The 27,919-nt window shown below is 47.1% G+C and overlaps 1 protein-coding gene across 1 annotated transcript in view; it reads right to left on the bottom strand.

The window, feature by feature from the left end:
- EPB41L4B (erythrocyte membrane protein band 4.1 like 4B) overlaps positions 1 to 27,796 on the bottom strand; it is a 152,446-nt gene extending 124,650 nt beyond the window's left edge. Inside the window, 1 exon segment of the mRNA XM_026456265.1 lies at positions 27,494 to 27,796. Coding sequence (XP_026312050.1) covers positions 27,494 to 27,796 — 303 coding nt within the window.
- Positions 27,797 to 27,919: the final 123 nt, after the last annotated feature.

Genomic DNA, 27,919 nt, shown 5'->3' with positions numbered 1-27,919 from the left:
TCACCTGAGGTCAGGAGGTGGAGACCAGCCTGGCCAACACGATGAAACCCCATCTCTACTAAAAATACAAAAAATTACTCGGGAGGCTGAGGCAGGAGAATGGCGTGAACCCAGGAGGTGGAGCTTGCAGTGAGCCGAGATTGAACCACTGCACTCCGGCCTGGCCGACAGAGTAAGACTCTTGTCTCAAAAAAAAAAAAAAAAAAAAAAAGAAAGAAAGAAAAAAAAAGAAATCATTGTTAGGCCAGGTGTGACGGCTCATGCCTATAATCCCAGCACAATGGGAGGCAGAGGTAGGTGAAATGCTTGAGCCCAGGAGTTTGAGACCAGCCTGGGAAACACAGTGAGACCTGATCTCTACTAAAAATAAGGATTTAGCCGAGTGCAGTTCCACATGCCAGTAGTCTCAGCTACTCAGGAGGCTGAGGTAGGAGGAAGACTGAGGATTGCTTGAGACCAGGAGGTTGAAGCTACAGTCAGCCATGATCACATCACTGCATTCCAACCTGGGCAACAGAGACCCCGTCCCCACCCCCTCAAAAAAAAAAAATCATTGTTCATTTTGTAGAGAATAATGATATTGTGGCTGTGTGTGTGTGTGTGTGTGTGTGTATAAGTATTTATTAATGAATATTTAAGTATTAACAGGTTAAACAATAAGTTGCCTGGGACTTGCTTTAAAATATTTCAGAATAATAAGCGGGTGTTGTGTACATGAGAGTTTCACCACACTTTCTCGATATTTTGTATATTTTAAAATCTCCATAATAAACACTTAAAACAAAATATTGTAACGTGCAAAGGAGTTGGGGATTGGAGGGTGTCAGCACAGTTTGGGCTGAGCCCTGACTTGGAGACTCCAGGTCACTGGGTGAAGAGTCCGACATCCACAGTGACGAGGAAAGTGTTGCAGGATGCAGACGGAAAAAATTACTCCAAGCCATTAACAATTAATCTCTTCCACACTGTGAAAACAAAACACAACACAGAGGACTCCTGGGACCCAACTCAGTACCCACCTACGGACGTGGAGTCACATTTTGTCCCCGCGCCCCAGTGCTTGGGGCACCTTATATAAAGGGGGTGCACTCCTGGACTTTGTGCCTAACTTCACAGACACCACATACTTTTACAGCAAGAAACAAAGTATATGCAGCAATGAAAGTTAAGCTTTTAGCTTTAAACACCAAAGCTAACTTTCTACCCAAGCTAATTTTATGCAAACAATATTTTTATCCCTTAGAAGACTGCTGAGGGATACAGGATTGATTTTTGACTTTGAACTAAAGCACCATAATCCACGACCCAGAAATAAGAACATCATGATATGGAACAGGACAAGCTCCTCAATGGACATCCTTGGATGGCCACCCTGGCCAGGGCTCAGTATTACAGGCACTAGAACGTAAGAAAGTTCTAGAAATCTGCATATTCAAGTCCTTCGTTTTATGGATGGAAAAAGAGAGGTTAAGAGGCAGGTTACAAGAGGTTAAGAGGCAGGTCACACAGCCAGGCAGTCACTGCAAAACCAGGAATTAAAAGCAAACCTTCTGACCCGGAAACCAATTCAGTTTTCCTTCTTAGAACTATGTTCAGGCAACTATATTATTGACACTATCTGAACAGGAAAAGAAAAGGCAAGGCTTGCATTTCTGCTACTGAAAGGTTAAGAACTAAATATGCAATACCAAAGAAACTCCCAGACAGCTCAGTGTTATAAACTCTTTGGCCATAAAAAAAGTGGTTTCGGTAAATATTTTTTTCTTTTTTTTTCTTTTTTATGGCAAATCAGGAAAAAAACCCACAACCACCTACTATCACACGAGAAAGGAAAAAGAAAATGAAACAAATTTGCGCCTGACTAAACAGTAACATGCAATTAAAATGATGGATGTCTCTGTGCCAGAGGTTGAATCTGAAACAAGCTGCTGGAAGAAGGGCAGCCCTGAAAATAAATTGCCAAATTACTTTTTGCAGCCAGATTGCAGATTCCCGCTCTGTGCAATTCTGAAAGCAAATAACTCCACATAAATAAATATGCAACAAATCCCAGGAAATCTAGCCAAGAAACGTGAACAGAAAGGACTAACTTTGGGTGGATGACTGCCCCCACCTATCCTTGCAACTTAGGAATGTGAGAACTTTTGAAAAGTAAGGCATGTCAATGCTATCTCGCACAGGAGGCTTCCTGACACTCCCAAGTCCTGTAGTGACTGTTCCCCTGTAAGCCATGGAGCTTCCACAGCCCTGAAATCATAGTTCTGGAATCTCATAATACACCTTATGATGCAGTGTACTGAAGACACTGGCTCAGGAGTCAGCAGGTGAGAGTTCGAGTCCTAACTCTATTACTCAGCTCAGGTTGAGTTTGATGTCTGGTAAATTTCTTATGTAGCAAGGATGTTATAAGGATTACATGAAACGATAATGAATTTAACAGGGCTTGGCCTGGGTTCACCCATGGGATGGGCCTGGGGATGAGGTAGCCTCATTTTAGGTAGCATGCCTGTTTACAGAAGAGCAAGGTGAGGCCAGGTGCAGTGGCTCACACCTGTAATCCCAGCACTTTGGGAGGTGGAGGTGGGAGGATCACTTGAGCCTAGGAGTTTGAGACTGGCATGGGCAATGCAGCCAGACCTCCATCTCTACACAAAATTTTAAAAATTATCTGGGCATGGTGGCACATATCTGTAGCCCCACTCACTGGGAAGTCTGAGGTTGGAAGATTGCTTGAGCCCAGGAGTTTGAGGCTGCAGTAAGCTATGATCACACCACTGCACCCCAGCCTGGATGACAGAACGAGGCCCTACCTCAAAAAAAAAAAAAAAAAAAAAAGGAAGGAAGAGGGAGGTGAGCTCATGGTGGCTAAGAGACAGGGGAGTGTTATGGGCTGAACTGTGTCACCCCCCCAACCCCAAATTAATATGTTAAAGTCCTAACCCCTGGTACCTCGGAATGTGATTGTATTTGGAGACAGGGCTTTTAAAGAGGAAACTAAGCTGAAATGAAGTTGTTAGAATGACCCTAATTCAATCTGACTGGTGTCATTATAAAAAGAGGAGATCGGAACACAGAGACACCAGGGACACACACGCAGCGGAAAGACCACGTGAAGGCACAGGAAGAGGCAGCTGGGGGGCGGGGGAATCTGCCAGCCAAGGAGAGAGGCTTCAGAGGAAACCAACCCTGCCGTGCCATGATCTTGGATTCCAGCCTCCAGAATGGTGAGAAAATAAATTGCTGTTGTTTAAGGTACCGTCTGGGGTACTTTGTTACAGCACTCCTAGCAAACTAGCAAGAGACAAGAACACAGGCTTCAAGTTAGAGAGCAGGTTTGGATCTGGGCTCCACTGCCTACAACCAGCATGACCCCAACAAAGCCCCTTCACCTTTCTGAGCTTGTTTTCTGTCTGTGAATGGAGGTGATAGCATGCATTTCCCGCCGAGTGATGTGAGGATGAAACGAGAACCAGTGCAGACGCGCCATGTGGCACGGTCCCTCCCAGGACCTCCCACAGCATCCCTGCGGCGATCAGGGGCCTCACTGTATGGCAGCCCTTGGATGCTGTGCATAGTACTCCCCTGGACTGAAACTGATGGTGAGAGCTGTTCCTAACAGCCTGGATGCTTCTTGGGCCAAGGCATGGTCTTGGACCCCAAGCTCCTTGGGTCCCACTCGTGCCTGGTATTCTGTACATAAGGAACAGAACTTTAGAGCTATATACTTGGCTCTGTGTGTAAGATTTTCAAAAAGGTCAATGAGTGGAAAAGCACATGAACTTTTTTCCTTTAACCCTCTCTACGGTGAGCTTGGCTATTAGGGCCATAGAACTATAACCGAGGCATCACTATCCATTCATCTGATGGAGGAGTATACAAATAAAGTTGTCTTTTTATAGACAGCCTTTTTCTTCTGGGTGAGTCAGTAGTCTTAAGAAAAAAAAGTCACTGCCACTTGCAGGAAGAAGGCAGAGAATGACACGTTCAGCTGGAGAAAAGAAAGGTGTGATGCTGACAGTCTCTCCTTAGGCTTGAATTTGTACAGATTACCAAGATTATTTCCCTGAGGTCTGTGGTTTGTGGTTAGGGTGAGCTACTGTGAAAAGAATCTCAACTACAAGTTCACCACACAAAAAGTTAGCCTTTCCTTACCCATTAACTAAGAAAATTTCCCAATCATATATGCATTTTTTTCCCCCCAAGACAGGGTCTTGCTCTGTCAACCAGACTGGAGTGTAGTGGTGCGATCTCGGCTCACTGCAACCTCCGCCTCCCAGGTTCAAGCAATTCTCCTGACTCAGTCTCCTGAGTAGCTGGGATTACAGGAAACCGCCACCACACCCAGCTAATTTTTGTATTTTTAGTAGAGATGGGGTTTTACCATGTTGTTTAGGCTGGTCTCAAACTCCTGACCTTGTGATCCAACCACCTCAGCCTCCCAAAGTGCTGGGATTACAGGTGTGAGCCACTGCGCCCGGCTCATATATGCATTTTGAAAAGCAACAACTGAATGCCAAGCAAGGAACAAGCATTAACGAGTACTATGATGAAATGTTACTTTAGAATACACAAATAGGAAATGATTTACAGAATCAAACACCTAGGTAACATTTCATCATCTTTTAACTGCTATGAGATGACCAATTTTTTGCTAACCCCAATCTTCTCCAGTTCAAGCAGAACAAATTTATCTAGAACGGTTGAGCACACAGGGCTCCAATGTCCCAGGTACTGTCCAAAAGTATTCTTTTTTTTTTTTTTTTTTTTAGTGACAAAGTTCAAAATATAATGTAATTTTAACATGCCACTCAATAGAAATGTTCATTAGGTAACAATGCAGGGTTCAAATATCGAAATGAATATATTTTAATTTTTTTTCACCATCTTTCTAAAATCCTTACTTTTTTTTATTTTTTATTTTTTATTTATTTATTTTTTTATTATACTTTAAGTTCTAGGGTACATGTGCATAACGTGCAGGTTTGTTACATATGTATACTTGTGCCATGTTGGTGTGCTGCAACCATCAACTCGTCAGCACCCATCAATTCATCATTTATATCATGTATAACTCCCCAATGCAATCCCACTACTGGGTATATACCCAAAGGATTATAAATTATTCTACTACAAAGACACATGCACACGTATGTTTATTGCGGCACTATTCACAATAGCAAAGACTTGGAATCAACCCAAATGTCCATCTGTGACAGACTGGATTAATAAAATGTGGCACATATACACCATGGAATACTATGCAGCCATAAAAAAGGATGAGTTTGCGTCCTTTGTAGGGACATGGATGCAGCTGGAAACCATCATTCTTAGCAAACTATCACAAGAACAGAAAACCAAACACTGCATGTTCTCACTCATAGGTGGGAACTGAACAATGAGATCACTTGGACTCAGGAAGGGGAACACCAAAAGTATTCTTACAAAAATAGGTACACCACGTCCAAAGGTATTCCTGCAAGACTACCACCACACCAGACACCGAACGCCCGCATCGTCCCTATTCCTTCTAAGATACCTAGAGAAGCAAAAGTAGGAGGGAATTCTGCAATGGGGTTACACATTTGCCACCCACACACCAGGCACTCTGAGGAATTCCTGCTGGATGGTGTAAAGACATAGGACATTCTAATGAGCGAAGAGGGTCATGAGGAATGGAGGTGAGGGGTGGGCAGTCACTACACAGATCTAGCCAACTACCATTCCACGGGAAATCAGACCATGCTATCAGATCTTCCAATCTTTCAAGAAAATATACAAATTTGATTACTTATTTATTTATTTAGGTAGAATGGGAAGATTTTTAAGAACCTTGTATGGCTCTCTAGATTTTTTGTTTTTATTTAGGACAAGGTCTCACTCTGTTGCCCAGGCTGGAGTGCAGTGGTGCCATCATGGCTCACCGCAGCCTTGACTTTCTGGAATCAAGCAATCCTCCCACCTCAGCCTCCTAAGCAGCTGAGACTACAGGCATGCACCACCATGCCTAGCTAATTTTTTTTCTTTTTTGTTGAGATTGCGGGGGTGGTGGGTCTTGCTATGTTGCCTAGGCTGGTCTTGAACTCCTGGCCCCAAGAGATTCTCTTTCTTGCCTGGGCCTCCCAAAGTGCTTGGATTATAGGCATGAGCCACAGTGTGCAGCAAGTTTTGTTTGTTTGTTTTTTTAATTGAAGCATCACGTACCTAGAAAAAGTGCACAGATCGCATATGTACAACTCAAGGAATTACCACATGTATAACTCAAGGAATTACCACAACTCAAGGAATTACCACAACCACCATGAAGGTGAAAATACAGAACATTTCCAGCAACATCCCTGACCCCTCGCAAAGTTCCTCGTGTGCCTCTTTCCAATTTCCACCTCTTTCTTTCCTCCCACGGGTACCACAGATTCCTCCTGCCTGTGCTGAAGTTCATACACATGGAATCATACCGCCTGCCTCTTTTACAGCTGTGTGGGGATGGTCCACTCACCCCCATCCCCGCATTCACAGCAGAGCTTGCAGCTATGAACAAAGACACACCAGTGCCATACCACAACCCTACGAGGAACAGAAATGAGGCCCAAGTGGATTCACCACAGTGAAGAAAGGCTTCCGAGTCACAGAAGGAGGGAAGAGGCAGAGATAAGAAGAGACTAGGTGGGGCGGGGGACAAAGTCAACCGAAGCGGAGGGTCTGTTCCCAGGACAGCGAAGGAACAGGGCGGTGGCAAGTGCCAAAGAGAAGAAGCTAAAAGTTCATGGTCACTGACAGGGCAGAGAATACGCAAGTCCAGAGATTACGGCCAGGGTGGCTGGGGCCATGACAAAAACTAGCCCAAATTTCTGTCATGTTCCAAATCTTTCCCTCAGTGGACCTAAATATACTATTAACAACTGCAGCACTATCCATCTCAGTGGGAGGTTGAGGGAGATTCAATCAAACACAGCTCTGAACAATTTTAGCGTATTCATCAATTGCTCATATAGGTTGAACAGCCACAATTTTAACCTACAACCCCACCATCACAATCTTAAATCCATTACTTTACCTAATATTAACAGTAACCATATTTATATCATTCAATACAAACACAGGCCAGGGGTGGTGGCTCATGCCTGTATTCCCAGTACTTTGGGAGGCCGAGGTAGGCAGATCACTTGAGGTCAGGAGTTTGAGAACAGCCTGGCCAACATGGGGAAACCCTGTCCCTACTAAATATATAAAAATTAGCCAGGGATGGTGGTGGGTGCCTTTAATCCCAGCTACTCCAGAGGCTGAGGTAGGAGAATCGCTTGAACTCGGGAGGTGGACGTTGCTGTGAGCCAGGATCGTGCCACTGCACTCCAGCCTGGGTGACAGAGCAAGACTCTGTCTCAAAAACAAAGAAATAAACAACAATAACCAAATCAATACAAATGTAAGTGCTATGACATTATCACTATCCTATATGTGGACTAAGTTACCACTACTAACATCCATAGTGCTTGTTACTCTACTTTCCCTAGGAAGACTGGCCCCCACTAACAGGATTTCTACCCAAATGAGCCATGACTCCAGAACTAACAAAAAATAATAGCCTCATTATACCTATACTCATGGCCACCACAGCCCTGCTCAACCTGTAATTTTACATATGCCTAATTTATTCCATATCACTAACAATATTTCCAACAACAACATAAAAATAAAATGGCAATCTGAAAGCACAAAACAAACCCTCTTCTTACCGTCACTCATCAGCCCCACTGCCCTGAGATCCTGCATTTGCCCCAGGAGACAACAGGCTGACTTCTCGGAAGGAGGAATCAACAAAGATTACAATTTCAAATAAACACAAAGTCAACAGAAGAGTACAGTAAACACCTGTCACTCAGGTTTGACAATGATCAACACTGTCTATCATTTTTTCCTCTATTCATTCCTCCCCGGCCCACCATTAATTTTTTTACACTTCTTTTTTGGTGATGGTAGTAAACTGCATTTGCATTGAAATATACAAATCTAAGCTATTCTACTTTGACAAATGGACTGGCGTACCCCACACTCCTTTACCACTCAGCCCCTTCTCATCTTCCCGGAAAGTTCCTGGGAGGCCCCTGCCTTGTCAATCCCTGAGCTTCCCTACCCCCGAGGCAACAGTTATTCTCATTTGTTTTCTTCACAGATTAGTTTTGCCAGTTCTAGAGTTGCGTGTACATGGAATCATACAGAGGCTACTCCTTTAAGGTGAATTTCACTCAGTATAATGCGCATGAATTTTTAAAAAGCCATTTCAATATGCAGTTTTGGCTAATCTCGTGTAGACACATCTACATACTTCCTGTGCCATCTTATGTGGGTAAGCTACAACACGTTGGGATAAACATTTCTGATAAAAATAACCCCAACTGATACTCAGGTGGCTGAGGCAGGAGGATCTCTTGAGCCCTGGAATTCCAGGCTACAGTGAGCCATGATCATGCCATTGTACTCCAGCATGGGAGACTGAGCAAGACCCTGTCTCAAAAATAAATAAATAAATAAACAACTCCAACTGGATTTGCAACCATTTTTGTGGATAAACTATTCAAGTCCTGCTTCTTCCCTTGGTCCCATGTTACAGATGCCAGTTCCTGCACCTAAAGTGCAGCAAAGAATGATGCCACCAAAAGTCAACTTTACCCCCAGAGAAGCAAGGCCGACTAAAACTGGGTAAAAGCATGTAAAAACCATAGAGTTCTCTGCAGATGCAAAAGACACATATTCTCACTCAAGTGGCAGTTACTTGGGGAAAGAGTGGCGTCTCTGACTTAGTCTTTGTCTACCTGGAGCCTGGCTTGGTTCTGTGTACACAGCAGGTCCTCAATAAATGCCTGTCTCTTCTTTGCTCTCAGCCTCTCCTTGGCTGGTAGATGGTCGTCTTCTCCTCTGTCTTCACACGGTCCTCCCTCTGTACAGATCTGTGTCCATATTTCTTCTTCTTAGATGACACCAGTCATATTGGATTAGGGCCTGCCCTAGGACCTCCTTTTAACTTAAATACCTCTTTGAAGACCTTATCCCCAAATACAGTCACATTCTGAGGTACCGGGGGTTAGGACTTCAACAGATGAATTTAGGGAAAATGGAGGGCGCCGCAATTCAGCCCCAAGCAGCTACCTCCTTACCCAAGTGGGAAGAGCAGAACCTGCTCTGCCATGACTGACAGGGATATCATACCTGTTAGGATACTGAGGTATCCTGACTTCGGGGATTATCATGAAGACTAGCAACACACCCAAAGATTCAACGTTCTCCACAGGCCCTTAGAGCTTGCTGGCCAACCTCGGGCCTATGATGACTCATAAAGGCCCAGTAATGTGCCCTCTCGCAACATGGCCATTCTGGATCCTTCTGTACCAGGTGCAGCTGCCGCCCTGGCTGCAAAGATAAGATTTCTCCTTCCCATGATGAGAACCAGATGTCCCTAAGCTTTTCTTCAAACATAAGAGACAGTATAGTATAAAGATTAAGTTTACATTTTATCTAGTATAAAGATTAAGTTTACATTTTATCACAATTTTAAAAAAAAGAAGCTGGGCACAGTAACATGCACCTGCAGTCCCAGCTACTCAGGAGGCTAAGACAGGAGGATCACTCAAGCCCAGGAGTTCTGGGCTGCAGTGAGCCACAACCATGCCAATGTACTCTAGCCTGGGTAACAGACTGAGACCCCATCTCTAAGAAAAATGAGAAAAGGAAAAAAAGGAGGAAAAAACAGTATACATAGTATGATCCTATCTTTGCTGAAAAAAATCTTTTTCTCCATACTTAGAAAAAAAGAGGCAAGAATATACACCAAAATGTTAATGAAGTAGTGATCACTTGGTGAAAGTTGTATAGACAATTTTTATTTTAAACTTTCTTCAATCAATAATTCCTAAACATTATCAAATAAACATGTATTACTTTTATTTTTATTGTTTAAGTTGTGGGTTCTTTTGGGGGGGTGGGTTTTGAGACAGGGTCTTGCTCTGTCTCCCAGGCTGGGGTGCAGTGGTGCAATCTCGACTCACTGCAACCTCCACCTCCCAGACTCAAGCAATCCTCCCACCTCAGCCTCCCAAGTAGCTGGGATTACAGGTACACACCATCACACCTGGCTACTGTGTATGTGTGTGTGTGTGTATATATATATATAGAGAGAGAGAGAGAGAGAGAGTTTCACCAAGTTTCCCAGGCTGGTCTCAAACTCCCAGGCTTAAGCAATCCACATAACTCAGCCTTCCAAAGTACTGGGATCACAGGTGTGAGCCACTACGCCTGGCTGGGTTTTTTTTTTTTTTTTCCTTTTCTTTTCTTTTTGTGGAGAAGGGGTGTCTTGCAATGTTGTCCAGGCTGGTCTCGAACTCCTGAGCTCAAGCACTCTTCCCGCCTCGGTCTCCCTAAATGCTAGGATTATGGCTGTGAGCCACTACACCCAGCCTTTTATTTTTTTTAAAGGCACAGAACTGATATGACCGGATAACTTTTATAAAAAATAAAATAAAATCAGTGCTTTTCCCATTATGTTTTTTCCCTTTTTCTCTTCCTATTCAAGCAAGTAGGCTGTTCTGTACTCACTGCCTTGGGAAAGGTATGTGATAACCAAAAAAAGAAAATTAAAAATTTTTAAAGGGAAAAGAATGAAGCAGATGGATCCGGAACCAGACTCCCTGGGTCCACCACATTCTAGTGGCAAGACCTTGATGAGGTAATTTAGCTGTTTTGCACTTCTGCTTCCTTATCCATAAAACAGGGCAGTAGCTACCTTGTAAAGGTTTTGGGAGAATTAACCAAGTAAAGATACCTAAAGTGCTCAGAACTGTGTCTGGCACATAGTAAGCACTACTTTGAAAAGAAACCTTTACTTGGGGTACCTCTGCCTTTCTGAGTCCTTAAGACTCATTCCTCAACATTTCAGTGGTCTTAGAACGCCAGCTGGCTTCCAATGCTAGGTATACAACCCTATACTTGACCCCTAACATTTGTGGGAAATTCACAGCAATACTGACTCATTCCAATTAAGCGAAGAGCTTTAAGCGTACAATCTACCCTAGGAATTCTGTTCTGCAGAACCGAGGGGCACCTGTAATGGTTTCTGTTCCTGGAGCTGTATCATATGTTGTTCTTATACTACAGAGGAATTCTTCCTTGGTGTTTCATCTTTGCCCTTCTAAAGGTCAAAGTCAACAGCAGACACCAGCAGGACAGTGCAGGGGCCAAGAGTACTTAGGCACTGTGTGTTCTCTCATAGTTGCCTGACCTCTGTGTGCCTCAATCTCCTGTATAATGAGGATGCAAATGGGAACTGCCTACTCCATGGGGGGATGAGGGGTCAGAGTGAAGCCATGGAAAGCGCTTGGAACAATGTAAATGGTCAATTCACTTTGAAAACATAATGCTGAGTAAAAGAAGCCAGACATAAAATGCCACATATCGCATGATTCTATTTATATGAAATACCCAGTGACAGCAGATCCAGAAAGACGGAAGACAGATTAGTGGCTGTCAGGGGTTAGGAACAGGGGAGGAATGACCGCTCGGCAGGTAGAGGGTTTCCTTTTGGGATGATGACAATATTCTGGAGCCAGAAAGTAATGATGGTTTCTCAACAATGTCAATGTACTAAATGTCACTAATGGTCGATTTTGTGTCATGTATATTTTACCACAATTTTAAAAATCACTTGCAAAAACTAAAAAGGTCAATAATGTTATCTATTGCTTGAATTACTACATAATTACTATAACATGAAATGTGCTAGGTCCCATTCAAGGCAAAAAAGTACACTGCAAGCTCCTAGGAGGAGAGGGAATGCTATATGGGAGAAGTGGGAGAAGCGGTGGAAGGTGGGGTTGGGGGGCAGGATGGGGGGAATGATAGGATAAGCTTCATAAATGCGGCATCATCTGACACAGGCCCTGAAAGATGGCTAGGCCCTTAAGGGATAAGAATCAGCCAATAAGAAGGCAGCACAGGCCGGGTGCGGTGGCCCAGGCCTGTAATCCCAGCACTTTGGGAGGCCAAGGTGGGTGGATCACTTGTGGTCAGGAGTTCAAGACCAGCCTGGCTCACATGTTGAAAACCCGTCTCTACTAAAAATACAAAGTTAGCTGGGTGTGGTGGCGGGCGCCTGTAATCCCAGCTATTCAGGAGGCTGAGGCAGAAGAATCACTTGAACCCAGGAGGAGAAGGTTGCAGTGAGTCGAGACTGTGCCACTGCACTACAGCCTGGGTGACAGCGCAAGACTTCATCTCAAAAAATCAAAATCAAAATCAAAAAAGGCCTGTAATCCTAGCACTTTGGGAGGCTGAGATGCGCAGATCACCTGAGGTCAGGAGTTCAAGACCAGCCTGGTCAACATGGTGAAACTCCGTCTTTACTAAAAATACAAAAATTAGCTGGGTATAGTGGCCCAATGCCTGTAATTCTAGCTACTTGGGAGGCTGAGGCAGGAGAATTGCTTGAATGCGGGAGGTGGAGGTTGCAGTGAGTCAAGATCGTGCCACTGCAGTCTAGCCTGGGTGGCAGAGCGAGACTCTGTCTCGAAAAAATAAAATAAAAATAAAAAACAAGGCAGCCCAGGTACAGATATACAGGTGAGTAGTGACGCGGGCACTGGGGAGCTGCCAGAGAACCACTAGATTGACATTCATGAAGAAAAACTAGAGAAATGGCCTTCAACAGCCTGGAAATGACTTTAAGTCCAGTTTTTCGTTTTCGTTTGTTTGTTTGAGACAGAGTCTCGCTCTGTCACCCAGGCTGGAGTGCAGTGGTGCAGTCTTGGCTCACTGCAAGCTCTGCCTACTGGGTTCATGCCATTCTCCTGCCTCAGCCTCCCGAGTAGCTGGGACTACAGGTACCCGCCACCATACCCAGTTAACTTTTTGTATTTTTTTTTTCAGTAGAAACAGGGTCTCACCGTGTTAGCCAGGATGGCCTCAATCTCCTGACCTCGCGATCCGCCCGCCTCAGCCTCCCAAAGTGCTGGGATTATAGGCGTGGGCCACCGCGCCCGGCCAAGTCTAGTTCTGTATTTACTGGTTGTGGGATATGGGGCCAAAATCTTAATGGTGAACTATCCATAAAATTAGAACACTCAAAATTCTCTCAAGGAAGTGCTACAAGGATTAAATTAAACAATCAAAGGTGAAAGCCTGATCTAAACCTACAATGCTACACAAAAGGAAGGGAAGGAGCCCTGTAAAACATTGTTTCTCAAACCTGACTGTACCTCACAATCACTGGGGGAGTTTTAAAACATTTTGGGCCGGGCGTAGTGGCTCACACCTGTAATCCCAGCACTTTGGGAGGCCGAGGTGGGGGTGGATCACCTGAGGTCAGGAGTTCGAGACCAGCCTGCCCAATATGGCAAAACCCCGTCTCTACTAAAAATACAAAAATTAGCCAGGCATGGTGGTGGGTGCCTGTAATCCCAGCTACTGGGGGACTGAGGCAGGAGGAGAGCTTGAACCTGGGAGGCGGAGGCTACAGTGAGCCGAGATCATGCCACTGCACTCCAGCCCAGGCAACAGAACGAGACTCTGTCTCAAAAAAAAAGAAAAAAAAAAACAACAACAACAATAACAACAACAAAAAACATTCTGGTGAAGGGGTCCCACTTCCCAAGCCCAGCAATCTTGGTAGTAGTAGTCTGGAGTATGCCTTAGAAGCTGGACTTTGAAAAACTCCCCGTAAGATTCTAAGCCTGCAGTAAACATCGAAAACCACTGTTGTATTAACTTATTAATCAGCCAGCCCTTGAAAAGGCAGAATAAGGCAATGCTTTGAAGGCTAGAACACTATACAGAGCTGACCCAAAAATCCGGGTGATGCAGAAGCCTGGGGCTGCTGGAGCACTCAGCACGCTGACTGGGGGCCACCAAGGCAAAGTCAAGGTAATGCAATTAACATCCACACTCCACCCTAAATGGGCTCCTTTAGAGCAATGCCCATACATTTGACCATTTTGTATTCCTCGCACAGGCCCTTACAGACACTAAATGCTCTGCAGTTGTTTTTTTCTTCTTTAAGAAATAAATGCAATAGCTGAAATAAAACAGTTCTTGTCAGTAAATGGAAGCAACTGTAACTATCTGGAAAACTTACCTATGTGGAAGAACTCATTCCCTGAAGTGAGTTAATAAACAACATGTTACAGTAACTCTATTATAGTACATACAATCCTTTTCCTTTTAAAAGACAGCATGTAATTTTTCCTTTTTTTTTTTTCCAGGAACGTCTTTAATTAAGAGGAACTTCATCGCTTTCAGAATAAAGCTAAATACCTCTGCACTTCAAAGCAAAATAAATCCCACAGCTCTAGAATACTGAGGTATCCTAAACAAATACCTCCGATCTTAAATTTCCTGCTCTCCCATTACAATATCCCATATCCCAGACCTCCCTTCTCAGGTTCCACCCTGGAGTATCCCATTGGATGTGTCACTGCTGGCTGTGTGCATGACCTGGGCCAGTTCCAAGGCAGCTTGGGTCCCTCCCTGGACTTTGACCAGCCATTCTTGCTACCATCAAAGCAGCGCTGATGCCACCCAATACAGATTGCAACAGACTGAGCAGGAGGTGACAAGGTGACATGGGCCTTGGGTCTCAGGCCCCAGCAGGCAAGAGCAATAAAAGGACTCCGGTCGGTGAAAGGCCGTGGAATGGGCTGTCAAGAGTATGCTGCAGGTTAATAACTAACCCCGGTAGACTCTTACAGTCTACCAGCCTTCCCTGGATGATGCCCACGTCCATCGCGTGGGCAGGAGAGCTGGAGAAAGCTCCAGCCCCCATGTGCCAGGGTTGAGAACTCTGGTCACTTTCAGAAGGGATGGCACAGTCTCAGAGAGGCAAAGAGGCTCGCTGGATGTCACTCGTAAGAGCTGGGGGGCGACGTGCAGGAAGCTGCACTTGTTACACCCTCATTACTGCTCACTTGCCACAGGTGAGCAGCAGCAGGCTGGAGTGAGCAGCCGTAGGCCTTCCAAGGCAGATGGGAAAGGCCTTTCCCCGCCTCCAGAATGAGATTTTGGACCAGGTGTTCTCCAAGGGTTCCCTTAGCGGCGAACCCCACTGGTTCAAGCTGCCCCACACTCAGTCCAATTCCCTTCTCATTGATTCTGCATTCCCTAAAATGTCTGCTGGCATCTCCAGCCAGGAGAGACAGAAAGGGTTCATGGAGGGCCTCCCAAGTATGTGAAGGGGACCCAAACAGGAGTGAGCTAGAGGGAGGAAGAACCCACGCTCAAGGAAGACATTCAACAGCTGATCTCCACTCAGCCTTCTTGAGGATGAGGATCTTACTGGTCTCTGTGTATGCTAATCAGATGCTTGAAGTAAGGCCATTCCCTGTACTAACTGTACCTCAGCAGTGACCAGTGTTGAGGATGCAATCAACAAAACCCGGAAGGTAACAAACTGATACAAGACAAATGGACTCACTTCTCCAACAGATAAATGGCTCCAAAAGGTGAGGAGGGAGGTATTTAGGCTATGAGCCTTAGATAGAATATTTATCAAATGCAATGACAGAACCTTGCTGAAAACCACAGAAGAAAATCTGACACTGAAAAATAATTGTTCATTATTTTAAGAAGCTTTAATAGTATTAGGGAACTATGTATATATAGTTATATATACACACATATATATGATATATCATATACATATATCTCATATATACACATATCATATATATATATGATGAGGTCTTGTTATGTTGTCCAGGCTGGCCTCCAATTCCTGGACTCAAGTGATCCTCCCATCTCAGCCTCCCAAGTAGCTGGGACTACAAGTGTGTGCTATCACAACCAATTCTATTTTTTTAAAAGTGGTCCTTATCTTACAGAGATACATACTGAAATACATGTTTGAAATTACATGTTTAGGCCAGGCACGGTGGCTCATGCCTGTAATCTCAGCACTTTGGGAGGCTGAGGCAGGCAGATCGCTTGAGGTCAGGATTTCAAGACCAGCCTGTCCAACATGGTGAAACCCAGTCTCTACTAAAAATACAAAAAATTAGCCATGCGTGGTGGCACGGGCCTGGAATCCCAGCTATTCGGGAAGCTGAGGCAGGAGAATCGCTTGAATCCTGGAGCCAGAGAGGTTGCAGGGAACCCAGATCATGCACTGCACCCCAGCCTAGGTGACAAAGCGAGACTCCGTCTTGAAAGAAAGAAAGAGAGAGAAAGAAAGAAAGAAAAATTACATGTTTAGAATTTGTCTAAAATAATCAGGAAAGGGCAATAGGGAGGGGTATAACAGGAGAGTGGCCATAAACTGGTAAGTACAGAAATGAAGACGAGTACTTAGGGTCCATATATAGTTCTCGCTACTTTGGAATATGCTTAGAAATTTCCATAATAAAAACTTCAGGCTGGGCGCGGTGGCTCAAGCCTGTAATCCCAGCACTTTGGGAGGCTGAGACGGGCGGATCACGAGGTCAGGAGATCGAGACCATCCTGGCTAACAAGGTGAAACCCCGTCTCTACTAAAAATACAAAAAACTAGCCGGGCAAGGTGGCGGGCGCCTGTAGTCCCAGCTACTTGGGAGGCTGAGGCAGGAGAATAGCGTAAACCTGGGAGGCGGAGCTTGCAGTGAGCTGAGATCTGGCCACTGCACTCCAGCCTGGGTGACAGAGCGAGACTCCGTCTCAAAAAAAAATAAAAAATAAAAAATAAAACTTCAAAAAGAGTTGGCAGAGCTGATGTGAATACTATAGATCCTGTAGTTGCTCTCACAAAAAGCCACCAGCAGCAACCAACTTCAGCTCATTCACAGTGAAAGTGAAGTCAAAACATTAATTCCTACTTAGTGAGGAAAGACCTGCCAGGGAAGCTTGTCAGTTTGGGGGCTTACAGTGTTCTCTCCCTTATTCCACCGAGAAGACCTCAGAAGAAGAAGGGGATACGGGAGACAATCTCATGGAGTCCAGGGGCCAATGAGAAAAATACAACTCCACCTAAAAACACAGGTGAAAATCATGAAACAAAGCATTCCAGGAGGAACTACACATTGCTAACAACATGTGAAAGACACTCAACCCTGGCCAGGTGCAGTGGCTCATGCCTGTAATGCCAGCACTTTGGGAGGCTGAGATGGGAGAACTGCTTGAGGCTAGGAGTTTGAGAATGGCCTAGGCAACACAGCCAGATCCCATCTCTATTATTAAAAGACACACACACACACACACACACACACACACACAGAGAGAGAGAGAGAGATGGGTGGATAAGCGAAAGACACTCAACCCCATCAACAACTGGGGGAAAGTAAAGACCACAAAGATCCCACTAACTCCCACTATCCTGGTAAAATCAAACAAAGAAGTTGACAATGCCAAGTGTTAAAGAATGGATTAGGGAAGTTTTTACATGCTGTGGGGACTCTGGAAAACAATTCTGTATGATCATAAAGGGCCCCGCCCATTCTTCCTCCCAGGTACACACCCAGGAGAGATGCTTCCTGGCACATGTACACCAGAGACCAATTTCAGAAAGTTCAAAGGGGTATTTTTTTTCCCCTAATAGTTCCAAAGCAAAAACATCCCAAATGTCCACAGAGGATAAATTCCGGTATATGCATGCAATGGAATAACTACAGAACAGCAAGAACTCTAGTCATCTCATTGACACGAATTCTCACAGACACAATATTGAAGGAAAAACTCATGTATATACAGTTCACAAACCTGCAAAACCAACATGATATTGTTTAGGAAAAGGTACATATGCAGAAAACCTATAAAGAAAAGAAAGGGACGAAAGACAAACTTCAGGAGGGAGGGAGGGGAATGTGGCTGAGGCGGAGCATCTGGGGACTTTCACAGCATTGGTGATGGTCTTTGTTCGTAAGCGGGGTGGTGGGCACAAGGATGTTCATTGTGTTATTTTGCTAAAACTATTCATGTTATAGAGAGTCTTTTGTATTTATATTTCATCATTTAAGAATCTAAAGAATGTGCTGGACAGAGGGCTTGCCAACACTGAGCAACTCAGACAAAAATGTAAGGGGGAGAAAACTTGTCTGCCACACACCCCCAAACGAAGCCCAGACAGCCTTGGAAGATGATCAGCACGACGCAGAAGAGTCTCGGGGAAGAGGTGTCAGAATCCAAGAATAAAACCACGAGGTGAGGGCTGGGGACATCCAAGTCTCCGGTGGCAGTGCCACAAGTGAATGGGTAGGACCGAGTTAAGACAGTCCAGACCTGCATAAACATCCACAGTCCATGAATGGATAAACTGTATGTGGTATACTCTTAAAAGAGAACATTACTCGGCGTTAAAAAAGGAATGAAGTTCTGGCACCTGCTACATACAACATGGATGAACCTTGAGAATATTAGGCTAAGTGAAATAAGCCAGCACCAATGGACAAATACTGTAGGATTCCACTTCTATGGGGTACCCAGAGTAGCTAAATTCATAGACAAAAAAGTAGAATGGTGGTTGCCAGGGGTTGGGGGAAGTGAAAATAAGGAGTTAGGGTTTAATGGGGACCGAGCTTCAGTTTGGGAAGAAGAAAAACGTCTGGAGACCGGTGGTGGTGAAGGTTGCAAAACAGTGTGAATGTACATCATGCCACTTAACTGCATACACTTAAACACGGTTAAAAGAGTAAATTTTATGTTATTTATATTAATACCATGATTTTCAAAAAATTCATAATTCAGGGTAGGTGCAGCTGAGCAAGTGAGCAGGTAGAGCAAAGGAGACACATGATCAGGCCGACTTCAACCCACCTGAGCGAATGCTAGGCTGCAGACAACACTCAGCTCATGAGACAGGCATGGAAAAGAAACCACAGAGCGGAGGGATGCCAGCTCTGCAGGCACCCGCTGAACCAGGCAGTTGGCATCCTCACAGCTGCAGGGCAGACCATTCCACCCGGGGGGGCTGAGCTGGGTGACAAGGAAGCACCGGAAGATCCCACAGGCGGGACAGGACCCTTGGGACATCATCTTCCGGTTCTTAGCTTCAGGAAGAACGGAAATGCTGGGCACTCAGCCAGCTATGACTTTGGGGAAAAGAACCTGCAAAAAATGCTGAGAAATGGTAGACAGAATCCAAATGCCAGAGATGCTGAAAGGCAAAGTGGTTCAGAAAAGACAGGGGATTTTACTGCATGAAATTCTGACCTTCCCAGGAGTTCTAAGAGAACACATACTCAACACAGGAAGGCTGGGTGTGCACAGCATGGGCTGAAGGGAAGAGCACTGGAAAATGAGTCAGGAAACCTCAATTCAATCTGGCTCTCCCATACTTACTAGCAGAGTGGCCCGAGGCCATCTGCTCTCCGAGACCATCTGCAAAGGGGATGATAACGTGCACCTTCCCAGGCGGCAGCGATGAAGGGAAGCAACACCGATTCTGCATGCCTTGGAGACGGGGCTGCCTGACGCGTAAGTGATCAGGTGCTTTGCATATCAACCTCCAAGCCCCCAGAGACAGGTATTACTCACTCAAACCACATCACACACAGCACAGAATGAGGGTTGAATTTAAGTATTCTAGAATACGCACCCAACTGGTGAGAAGCCTGTCAAGAAATGTGGATGGGGAGGAGAAAAGAAAAAAAATGTTTTAAAGGATATACACCACGCTTATAAACATGTATACAAAAGCACCAAGATGGAAAGGAACAAAGTGAAACCGACCAGTTGCTATGCAGCAGGATAGGAATAGGAAAATGTTTTTCTTTGAGATAATTTTAATGTAGTTCTATTAAGCACTTTTTAAAAACATCACCTACTTCTGATCTGAGTGTGGAATTATGGCCATCAAACCATTATGCACTCGAGTGAAATGACATTCAATGAGTCTAACTAAAGAAGAAAATCTGATCCCAAGTGGCCTACAAAGGTGGAAACCCTTTGGGGGCTCAGGGGTCTCCATCCAGATCGGAACCTCTGGGGCAAGCTCAGAGCCCTCCCACCCCCTTCACCCAGCTGTGCTGTCAGAGACCCTCCCAGACCACAAATCAAGCTAGAGTCTGCCTTTACTAGCTACGTGACCTTGGGCAAGTTTCTTAACCTGTCTGCTAAACCCTGATTCTTTCCTCTACAAATCAGGAATAACAACAGTAACCATCACCACAGTTTTTGTGAGGATTCAACAAGATAATCACCTAGATGGGCTCCCGACATCATCTTCACTTCAAAGGGTACCCACTCACTCACTCTGGCTCCCCTACCCCAAGTAACCTGGAGCCCAGAGATGGGGGCTTCTCTGACCCCCATCTTCCATGTGCTGTTCCATTTGCACCTGCTGTTCCCTCCACCCAGATACAGCTGAACTCCTACACATCCTTTGGGACAAGTCCATTGTCACTCTGGGGATCAAACCTTCTCCAGCTGCCTGGGTGTGGTGGCTCACACCTGCAATCCCAGAGCTTTGAGAGGCCGCGGTGGGAGGATCTCCTGAGGCCAGGAGTTCCAGGCCAGTCTGGGCAATATAGCGAGACCCCCAAAAAAGGAAAAAAATAACCTTCTCCAACTCCAGCCCACAGTTCAGTTGCTCACCCCGGCATTGGTTTATGGGCATCTGTTTACTCTGTCTGCCCCTCAAGACTGGGAGCTGAAGAAACACTATTCTCTCTCCAATACCCTCCCTCATGCTTATTGCAGTGTAAGTACTCAGTAAGCTTTTGCTGACTGAAGAAAACATACTGTGAGCAAACAAAAACATTTTGGAAAACAATTTAAAATAAACCAGAAATTAAAATCAAGTGGGACTAGTAAAATTAATCCAGCTCTAGAGAGAGGCCACGGAGGCTGCAGAAGGAGTGAGATTAGAGGGATTAGGGTTGGTGGGGGACACACCAGGGATGCTGCCAGGCTCCAGCCCCACTCTGCCAGATCAGCTCTGGCTGGTAGCAGAGTCACAGGCATCCTGGGCTGGCAGGAGTCGAGACCGCCCCATAGCAGGCACTCTCAGATGCAAGGGGATTCTGAGGTCACATCAACAAGACCTTTTAACCTGCCAGCAAGAGAAGGTAATTGTGGTGAGGAGGGTCAGAGTGCCAGGCAGCTTGCTTCCTACCAATGCAGGGGCAACAGGCAGCACACAGCGCAGCGCAGATGGCTAACCAGCACTGGGGGGCTCCCCACCCCAGCTAAGAGTCCCAGGAAATGTAGAGAGGAGCGCTGAGGGCCTCACCCTAAAGAGACACAAGCTCCAGGTCAAACATCCTTATTCAACTGTGCTGAGGTCGGGAGGACACAGACTTCCATCACCCCATATAAGTTCATCATTTTAAAAACATGTTTATATCTAAATATGAAAGAAAGCACAGATGAAAGGGCACCCCAATTTTAACAGTGCTTATCTAACGAAACTGTAGCTGTTGTTCCAACCTTCCTGTATTTTCAAATGGGTCTTCGATGAACGCATTGTAAATGAGAAATGAAAGGAGAGCACACACACGAACCTGGGAAACACACCCAGATGAATCAGCAGCTGACCCTGCCCACAGGCAGCAGTCACGGGCTACAGGTGGAAACTGGAGTGCAGTTCCCACTGGAGGAGAAGGCTCCAGGCAGGGCAGAGAGGCCTGGGGAGGAGCCCACCCCCAGCTGGCCAAAGGGAGTCAAGCAGTGGGCAAGGATGGAACACGTGTTTTGAGGACAAATGGTAGGCGGAGGATTTCTGTGGTTGCCAGGCTGGATTTTTTATAAGTCCCCACGCAAGAATTTAAGGGAAGGCCCCACCCCCATCGACCTTCTGCTATTTCAAAATGAAACAGACCTGTGCCTTCATCCACTGCAGTGTACTAGGAACAGAATTCAATGAGATTATGCACGTGAAAGTGCTTAGCAAGTTAATATTTGTTCAGAGCCCTGTAGCAGTGTAGGGTCATGTTACTGGCACTGGAGAGGCTGGGCTGCAGCCCCTTTCCCCTGCAGGCCAACCCCCGCCCCTTATTAACACTGACAAATCCAGCAAGTGTAGAAGGGCAGTTAGTGCTCTTGCTTGTATTGTGACACCCTCTTTGGGAAGGGTGTTCATTACCCCTCTCTCACCCCCCACCTCAGTCTTCCTTTTAAAACAAAGGAGGCATTTCCAAAAATAACACAAACTCATGACCCACTAGATATCCAAGGCTTCATTCCAGGTCTGAGGGGGTGTGAGTGGGGTAAGCACTGGAATGCCACCTTTAGCCAATACCTACCCTACAGCGGCAGAAAAAGCAAGCCACCTAGAGGCCTTGGATAAGCCAGGGTGCCCATGGCAGCCAGAGCCTTGGGAAAGGGTAGAAATGAGCTGTGGTCTCCGATCTCCTGCGGATCTCTTAATTCTTCCCAACCAGTGAAGAGTGAAGACAGCCCTATCTCAAACCTTCACCCTCCCTGACACCCTCACCTGACTCCACCAGTGAGCTGCTCTACCATCACCCCCTTCTCCTAGCCAGGCCATCACCACCCCTTACCTGACAATTGCAATGGCACGACTGGTCTCCAGTCCCTCCTCTAGCCCTCCACTCCACTGTGACAAAAATGGGCTCCCTAAAGTACAGGTCAAACCCCAACTCAAAGACTGCCAACCCCCCTACCACCCCTCGCCCCATTGCTACAGCAGTTTATAATGCATGGTGTAGCTGCCTCTGTTCTCACAGTTCTAGAGCCAGGGTTTTTCATTGGCTGTGAAGAGACCACCTGCATCAGAATCACCTGGAGTAACTTGTTAAAAGTTGAGCTTCCTGATATACTGAATCAAGAAATTGTGGGGGTGTGCTCTGGGAATTTTAATTGGAAGAAAAAAAATCCCAGATGAACTTTGTGAACACTGAAGTTGGGATCATTTTCCACTGGGATCCAGTTTTTCCACTGTTTGGGAAAATCGGTTCTATTTCCAACTGCCAGGAACGTACCCCAACCCCCTTCTATGATCCTGTGTTAGGACGTGGGGTTAGTCTTCTCTCCCACCGCTGACCCTACGCTTGACACCTTCAGACGCTGACAATCAGGGTTCCTAAAGCAGACCGTTCCAACTCTTTCACTGACTGACTAAAGGGAAGTCACTTTATAGCCCCAGACCACAGTTTTCCAGTTCCTCCAATGGGCCGGGGAGGTGCTGTCCAGGGTCCCTTTCAACTCAAAACAAGCCATATAACTTTTATGTTGTATCACATATGTTATGTCAGATCAGAGGTTTCAGTCCTAAAATTCTAAAAACCTGCATTATCCTGTTTTTGCTGAAAAAACATCACTTCTCACATCCAAAGTGAAACTTTTAAAAAGCATTTCTCATACTACATCCAACTTCCAATTTCCACTAAAGAAGAGCCAAGCAATGGTTAGCCTGCCCGGCACAGCATTTTTTTTTTTAATGTCTATTACTGGAAACTTCTTCAAATCTTTCCAGAGTCCAAAGTAGAGGAAGGAGAGGTTTCTAAGATTACAACCTACTAGCAACCTTTCAGCACTCTGTTGCACCTTGAGGCCTTCCCATCACTGAATCCTCCCAACATCCCCATTTGAAAGATTAGGAAGTCAACGGCTCAAAGAGCTGAAATTGTCCAAAGCTGCAGAGCCAGGGTATAATATGCAAAGGTAGATCTTCGAATACTGAAATCCCCCACGTTTGCACTGGACCACAATGAGTCGATGTTGAGTTCCAGATGCAGGGAAGGCAACTGCACCACCAAATGCAACAATGGCCCATGGGCCGTTCCCTCCAAAGCATGGCAGGAGTGCTAACTGGCCGGCCACACGTCCTAACAGCTTTCCACACTGAGCACACAGGGCAACGGGAGGCAGGGCTGAGCAACAGCCACACGAGCAAAAGCGATGCCAGGGATTTAGTCAACAGAGAGCTAATATGAGTCAACAGTGGGTGCCGCTGCCAAGCACACTAATGGGATCTTCAGCTGCATTAATAGAAGGAAAGCGTCTAGGGCAGGCTGAGGGAGGGAGCCCTGCCCTGCTCTGACCAGACCACACCTGAGGGTTGGGTAGGGCTGGGCTGGGCTAAGGAGAGGGAGGTGCTGTCCAAGGCAGGGCCAGGGTTTCTGAAGAGGACTGGCTCAGGCTGGCACTCTGGTTGGTGGGGAGAGCAAGGGCTCATCTGGAAGCTGGGTTTGTACAGCAAGTCCACTTTAGACTGCATGTTATAGTTTTTTTAAAAAAAAGATCCTTTTATTCACATTTAATTTTATCAAAGATTGAAAAGCTGCTGACTCTCTATAGCAAAGATTAAGAACACCCAGGGGCCAAGCACAGTGGCTCATGCCTGTAATCCCAACACTGTTAGGGGCTGAGGCAGGAGGATCGCTTGAGCCTACACATTTGAGACTAGCCTGGGCAATATAACGAGACCCCATGTCTATAAAAGTAATTCTTTAATTAGCCGGGTGTAGTGGTGCACACCCGTAGTCCCCGCTACTAGAGAGCCTGAGGTGGGAGGATCGCTTGAGGCTAGGGGATCAAGACTGTAGTGAGCTGTGGTCACACTACTGCACTCCAGCCTGGATGAGACCCCATATCCAAAAAACAAAAACAGAACACTCAGGGATGCTACGTGACTCAACCTACCACTAGAGAAGGGGGCTCCAAGCCCTATCAGAAGAAACAATTGCAGCTGCTTTTCCCTTTATTATATATAACAATTGGCCCATGGCTTTGCCAAGGGACACTGGATCTGAGACCCTATAATCTCAAGTGTCAAAGTCTCCTGGAAGTCCTTCCAATTCCCCCATCCCATCCGGCCACAGCACCCTGTCTGGGTGTGCCTGTCATATCACTTAGCATCACCCAGAATAAAAGAAACATGTTTTCACCTGAGTTTCCCAAGAGCCTCCAGGCCACATCTCATTCACCTTTGTGTCTGCAGCACAGAGCTCGGCACATTGGAGACGCCCAATAAATGCGGTCTGGACTGGACTGAGGTGCCACAGCACAGTCACACTGAGGGTGTTATTGTGTTCTGGACAATTTCAGAACACAAGCGTCCTAACTAGGGCTAATAAAAAGGTTTATGACAGCACACAGCCAACTTTTAGGAGGTTGAGCAAAGGAATTCTCAAGGCTAACGCTGCCTGAGGGTTTTAATTACAAAGGAGACACAGTTAGCCCAGCAACATCTCTGGGTGCCTGAGAAGCCAGCTTGGGGTATTGCGGTCAAAGGTAAATCCTATCTTGCGACAAGCAGAAAGGCAACACCAGGGTCCAGGAAGCGATAAAAATCCAGGAACACAAAAGAGAATAATGACAAGTGGAGCCAAATGCCAAAAAGGACAGTATAAAGAGTGAGCCCAGTGAAGTGGGTCTGAGGAGCAGCAAATGCTACAAACGCACTGGGGAGCTGGCTGCCTGGCATTAACCTCGTAACTCAGAATTAATTACAGGAACACACACTCAGATCTGGGAAGATGAATGTAGGAGACTGTGATGCAGTCCTAATATCTAATAAATCTTTAAATCGATGAGCTGTGCCCACTGGCGATTTTTCTTCATCTTTCCTCCCTGAGAGCTCACGTGACGCAAGCCAGCATTTGCTTTTTATCTGCCTGTGGACAGGGGGCATATACGTGTGTGTGTGTGCGCGCGCATACATAAAATGTGGGCTTCACTAAGTCACATCATAAAGGAATCAAGAAATTTGCCATCCTAGGAATACCTGGGACAAGGGAATTCTTTTGTCAAGCAGCCTTTTATAAAGTGAAGAAATCTTTTAGGATGCAAATATCCCCTTCCCCCACCAGGCTCCAGTGAGGGCTACACTGGCTGGAATCAGTCAGCCTTCCTGTCCCAACCTGTTCATTCGTGTACCTGTTTGGGTCTATTCACCATGCACACCACTTAAGCCTGTCTCAAGGAGCTGACAAGCAATACATTTTATAAACGAATCATCCCCAGGGAACAGATGAGAAAACCACAGGCAAGGAGCACTGTCAAACTTCCCAAGGATAGCATTCCTTTCCCAGATCCGAGATGCAAACTACGCCACATCCTCTCCCAACACAAGCTGCCCACTCCAGAGGCAGCCTGCTCCCCTCTCCTCCTCCCCGGCTCTTCAGGCCTCCTCTTTCAGCTGAATAAAGGCTGGAGAGCCTCATTCTTGGGGAGCAGTAACATTTTAATGCTATTTTAAAGGCAACAGCTCTAAGCACCCGAATGTTGGCTCCTTTTCCATCAATAAAAAGGCCCCAAAAGGGTATTTTCATAGCAAAATGATATCTTATGGAGAGCACAAAGAACCACAAAAATAAAATTGCCATAAATTGAAACTATCTCGAAATTCAACCTACATCGGGAAGCGTTAAACTCCAAGCCAGGCAGGCTCTGATTTTCTCATCTGTGACCCTTTTCACATGTTCCTAGTTCTCTCATGAAGTCCAAACATCTCTGGCACCCAGGAAGGCCTATATCCTTCCTTGGAAGTCCGGGTATGTTATTTCTTCCCTTGACATCCTCGAGATGATCTAACATTCATGTAAAGCTCAATTACTCCTATGTCCTCAGTCACACCCAGAAATTCCCGAAGGCACCGTCTGCCGCAGCGCCGGGTGCACAGTGGGCGCCCGGTTAATGTGTGGTTTGATTTGATCTGATCTGGCCCCTTCAGCCAGGAAGACTCACTGGTAACTGGACGCCCTGCAGGGGACGACAGCGCCGGCCTAGCTCTCAGCTGGCGCGGGGCGGGGGTGCAACCACCTGTGGGCGGGTGCCCAGGACGCAGGCCCAGGTGCCGCCGCCCTGGGGTGCTCCGCCGACCCCACGCACGGTGCCCGAGGGAGAAAGGCGCGCCTGGCCCCGCGGGCACCCCGGGGTCGACTCCCAGCGCCCCAGCAAGGGCTCTGTCGGTGCAAGGCGGACAGGTCCGAGAGAGCCGACTTAGCTCCCAAGTCACCCTACCCGCTGCGAGGCTGCGGGGCAGATGGGGCTCACGGAATGGGAGTGGGGTGTACCCACAGAGGATCAGCAGAGAACAGAAATGGTCTTCTAAACCCCCCATCCCAAACTTGGGGCGCCTGCCGAGCAGCAGGCGAGGGGATCTCCTCTCTGCTGTCTCATCAAGGCCTGATGGCGAGTTTAAGGGGGACAAGCTGGACACCCAGGGACGGCCTCACATTGATTTGACATCTTCCACCCAACAACCCAGTATCAGGAAGACCCCTGCTGGAAGCTAGGGACGGAAGGGGAGCGCCGGCCACCCGCGTCAGGGGGGCGGGGTCTCGGGACTTGGGGACCGTGTGTACTGGGGAGGGGGCGAGGCCCCAAGGACTAGGTGGGCGCCAGAAAAATCGCAACGCCGCGGTGCAATGTGCCAAGGAGGGGGCGCGGGCCAAAGGTGGGGCCCCGGAAGAGACCGGGACTGGGTAGCCCAAGAAGAAACAGAGTTGAGGAGTGCTCGGAGAAGGGGATGGGGGAGGGGATCCCCAGAGAGGTGCAAGGGAAGCGCCCCCGAGGCCAGCACTGGGGGAGGGGGAGCTGCTCCCAGGGGCGCGAGGTGCCAGTGCCCCAGACCGGCCCCGTCACTCACCGGCAGGTCCACGCTCACTTCGGTCCCGTCGAGCAGGAAGACGCGGCAGTAGAGGGTGGCCTTGGCGGCGCCGGCGGCGGAGATGTGCACGGCCGCGCCGCCGGTGAGCAGGGGCCCGCCGCCCGCCGGGAACACGCTGCCCCCGGGCGCGGCGGGCAGCGCAGAGGAGGAGGCGGCGGCCGGGCCCCCCCGCAGCCCCCCGTCGCGCTCGTCCCCCAGCCCGGCGGCCCCGCGCCCCGCCGCGCCCCGCGCGTAGCGTTGCATGGAGCGGCGGCCAAAGGTCCGGCGCAGGAACCGCAGCATCCTGGCTGGGGGCGCCCCCTGCCTCCGCCCCCTGCGCCGCCGCTGCCGCTGCGCCGCCGCCCGGGAGCGCCCCGCGACGCCGTCAGTGCCCTCGGCCGCCCGCGCCGCCTCTCGCGGGCTACG

The sequence above is a fragment of the Piliocolobus tephrosceles genome, chromosome 14 (genome assembly GCF_002776525.5).
Source record: "Piliocolobus tephrosceles isolate RC106 chromosome 14, ASM277652v3, whole genome shotgun sequence".
NCBI classification, from domain to species: domain Eukaryota; kingdom Metazoa; phylum Chordata; class Mammalia; order Primates; family Cercopithecidae; genus Piliocolobus; species Piliocolobus tephrosceles.
Note: the sequence above shows the minus strand (reverse complement) of the source record. Positions and strands in the feature narration are given on the sequence as shown.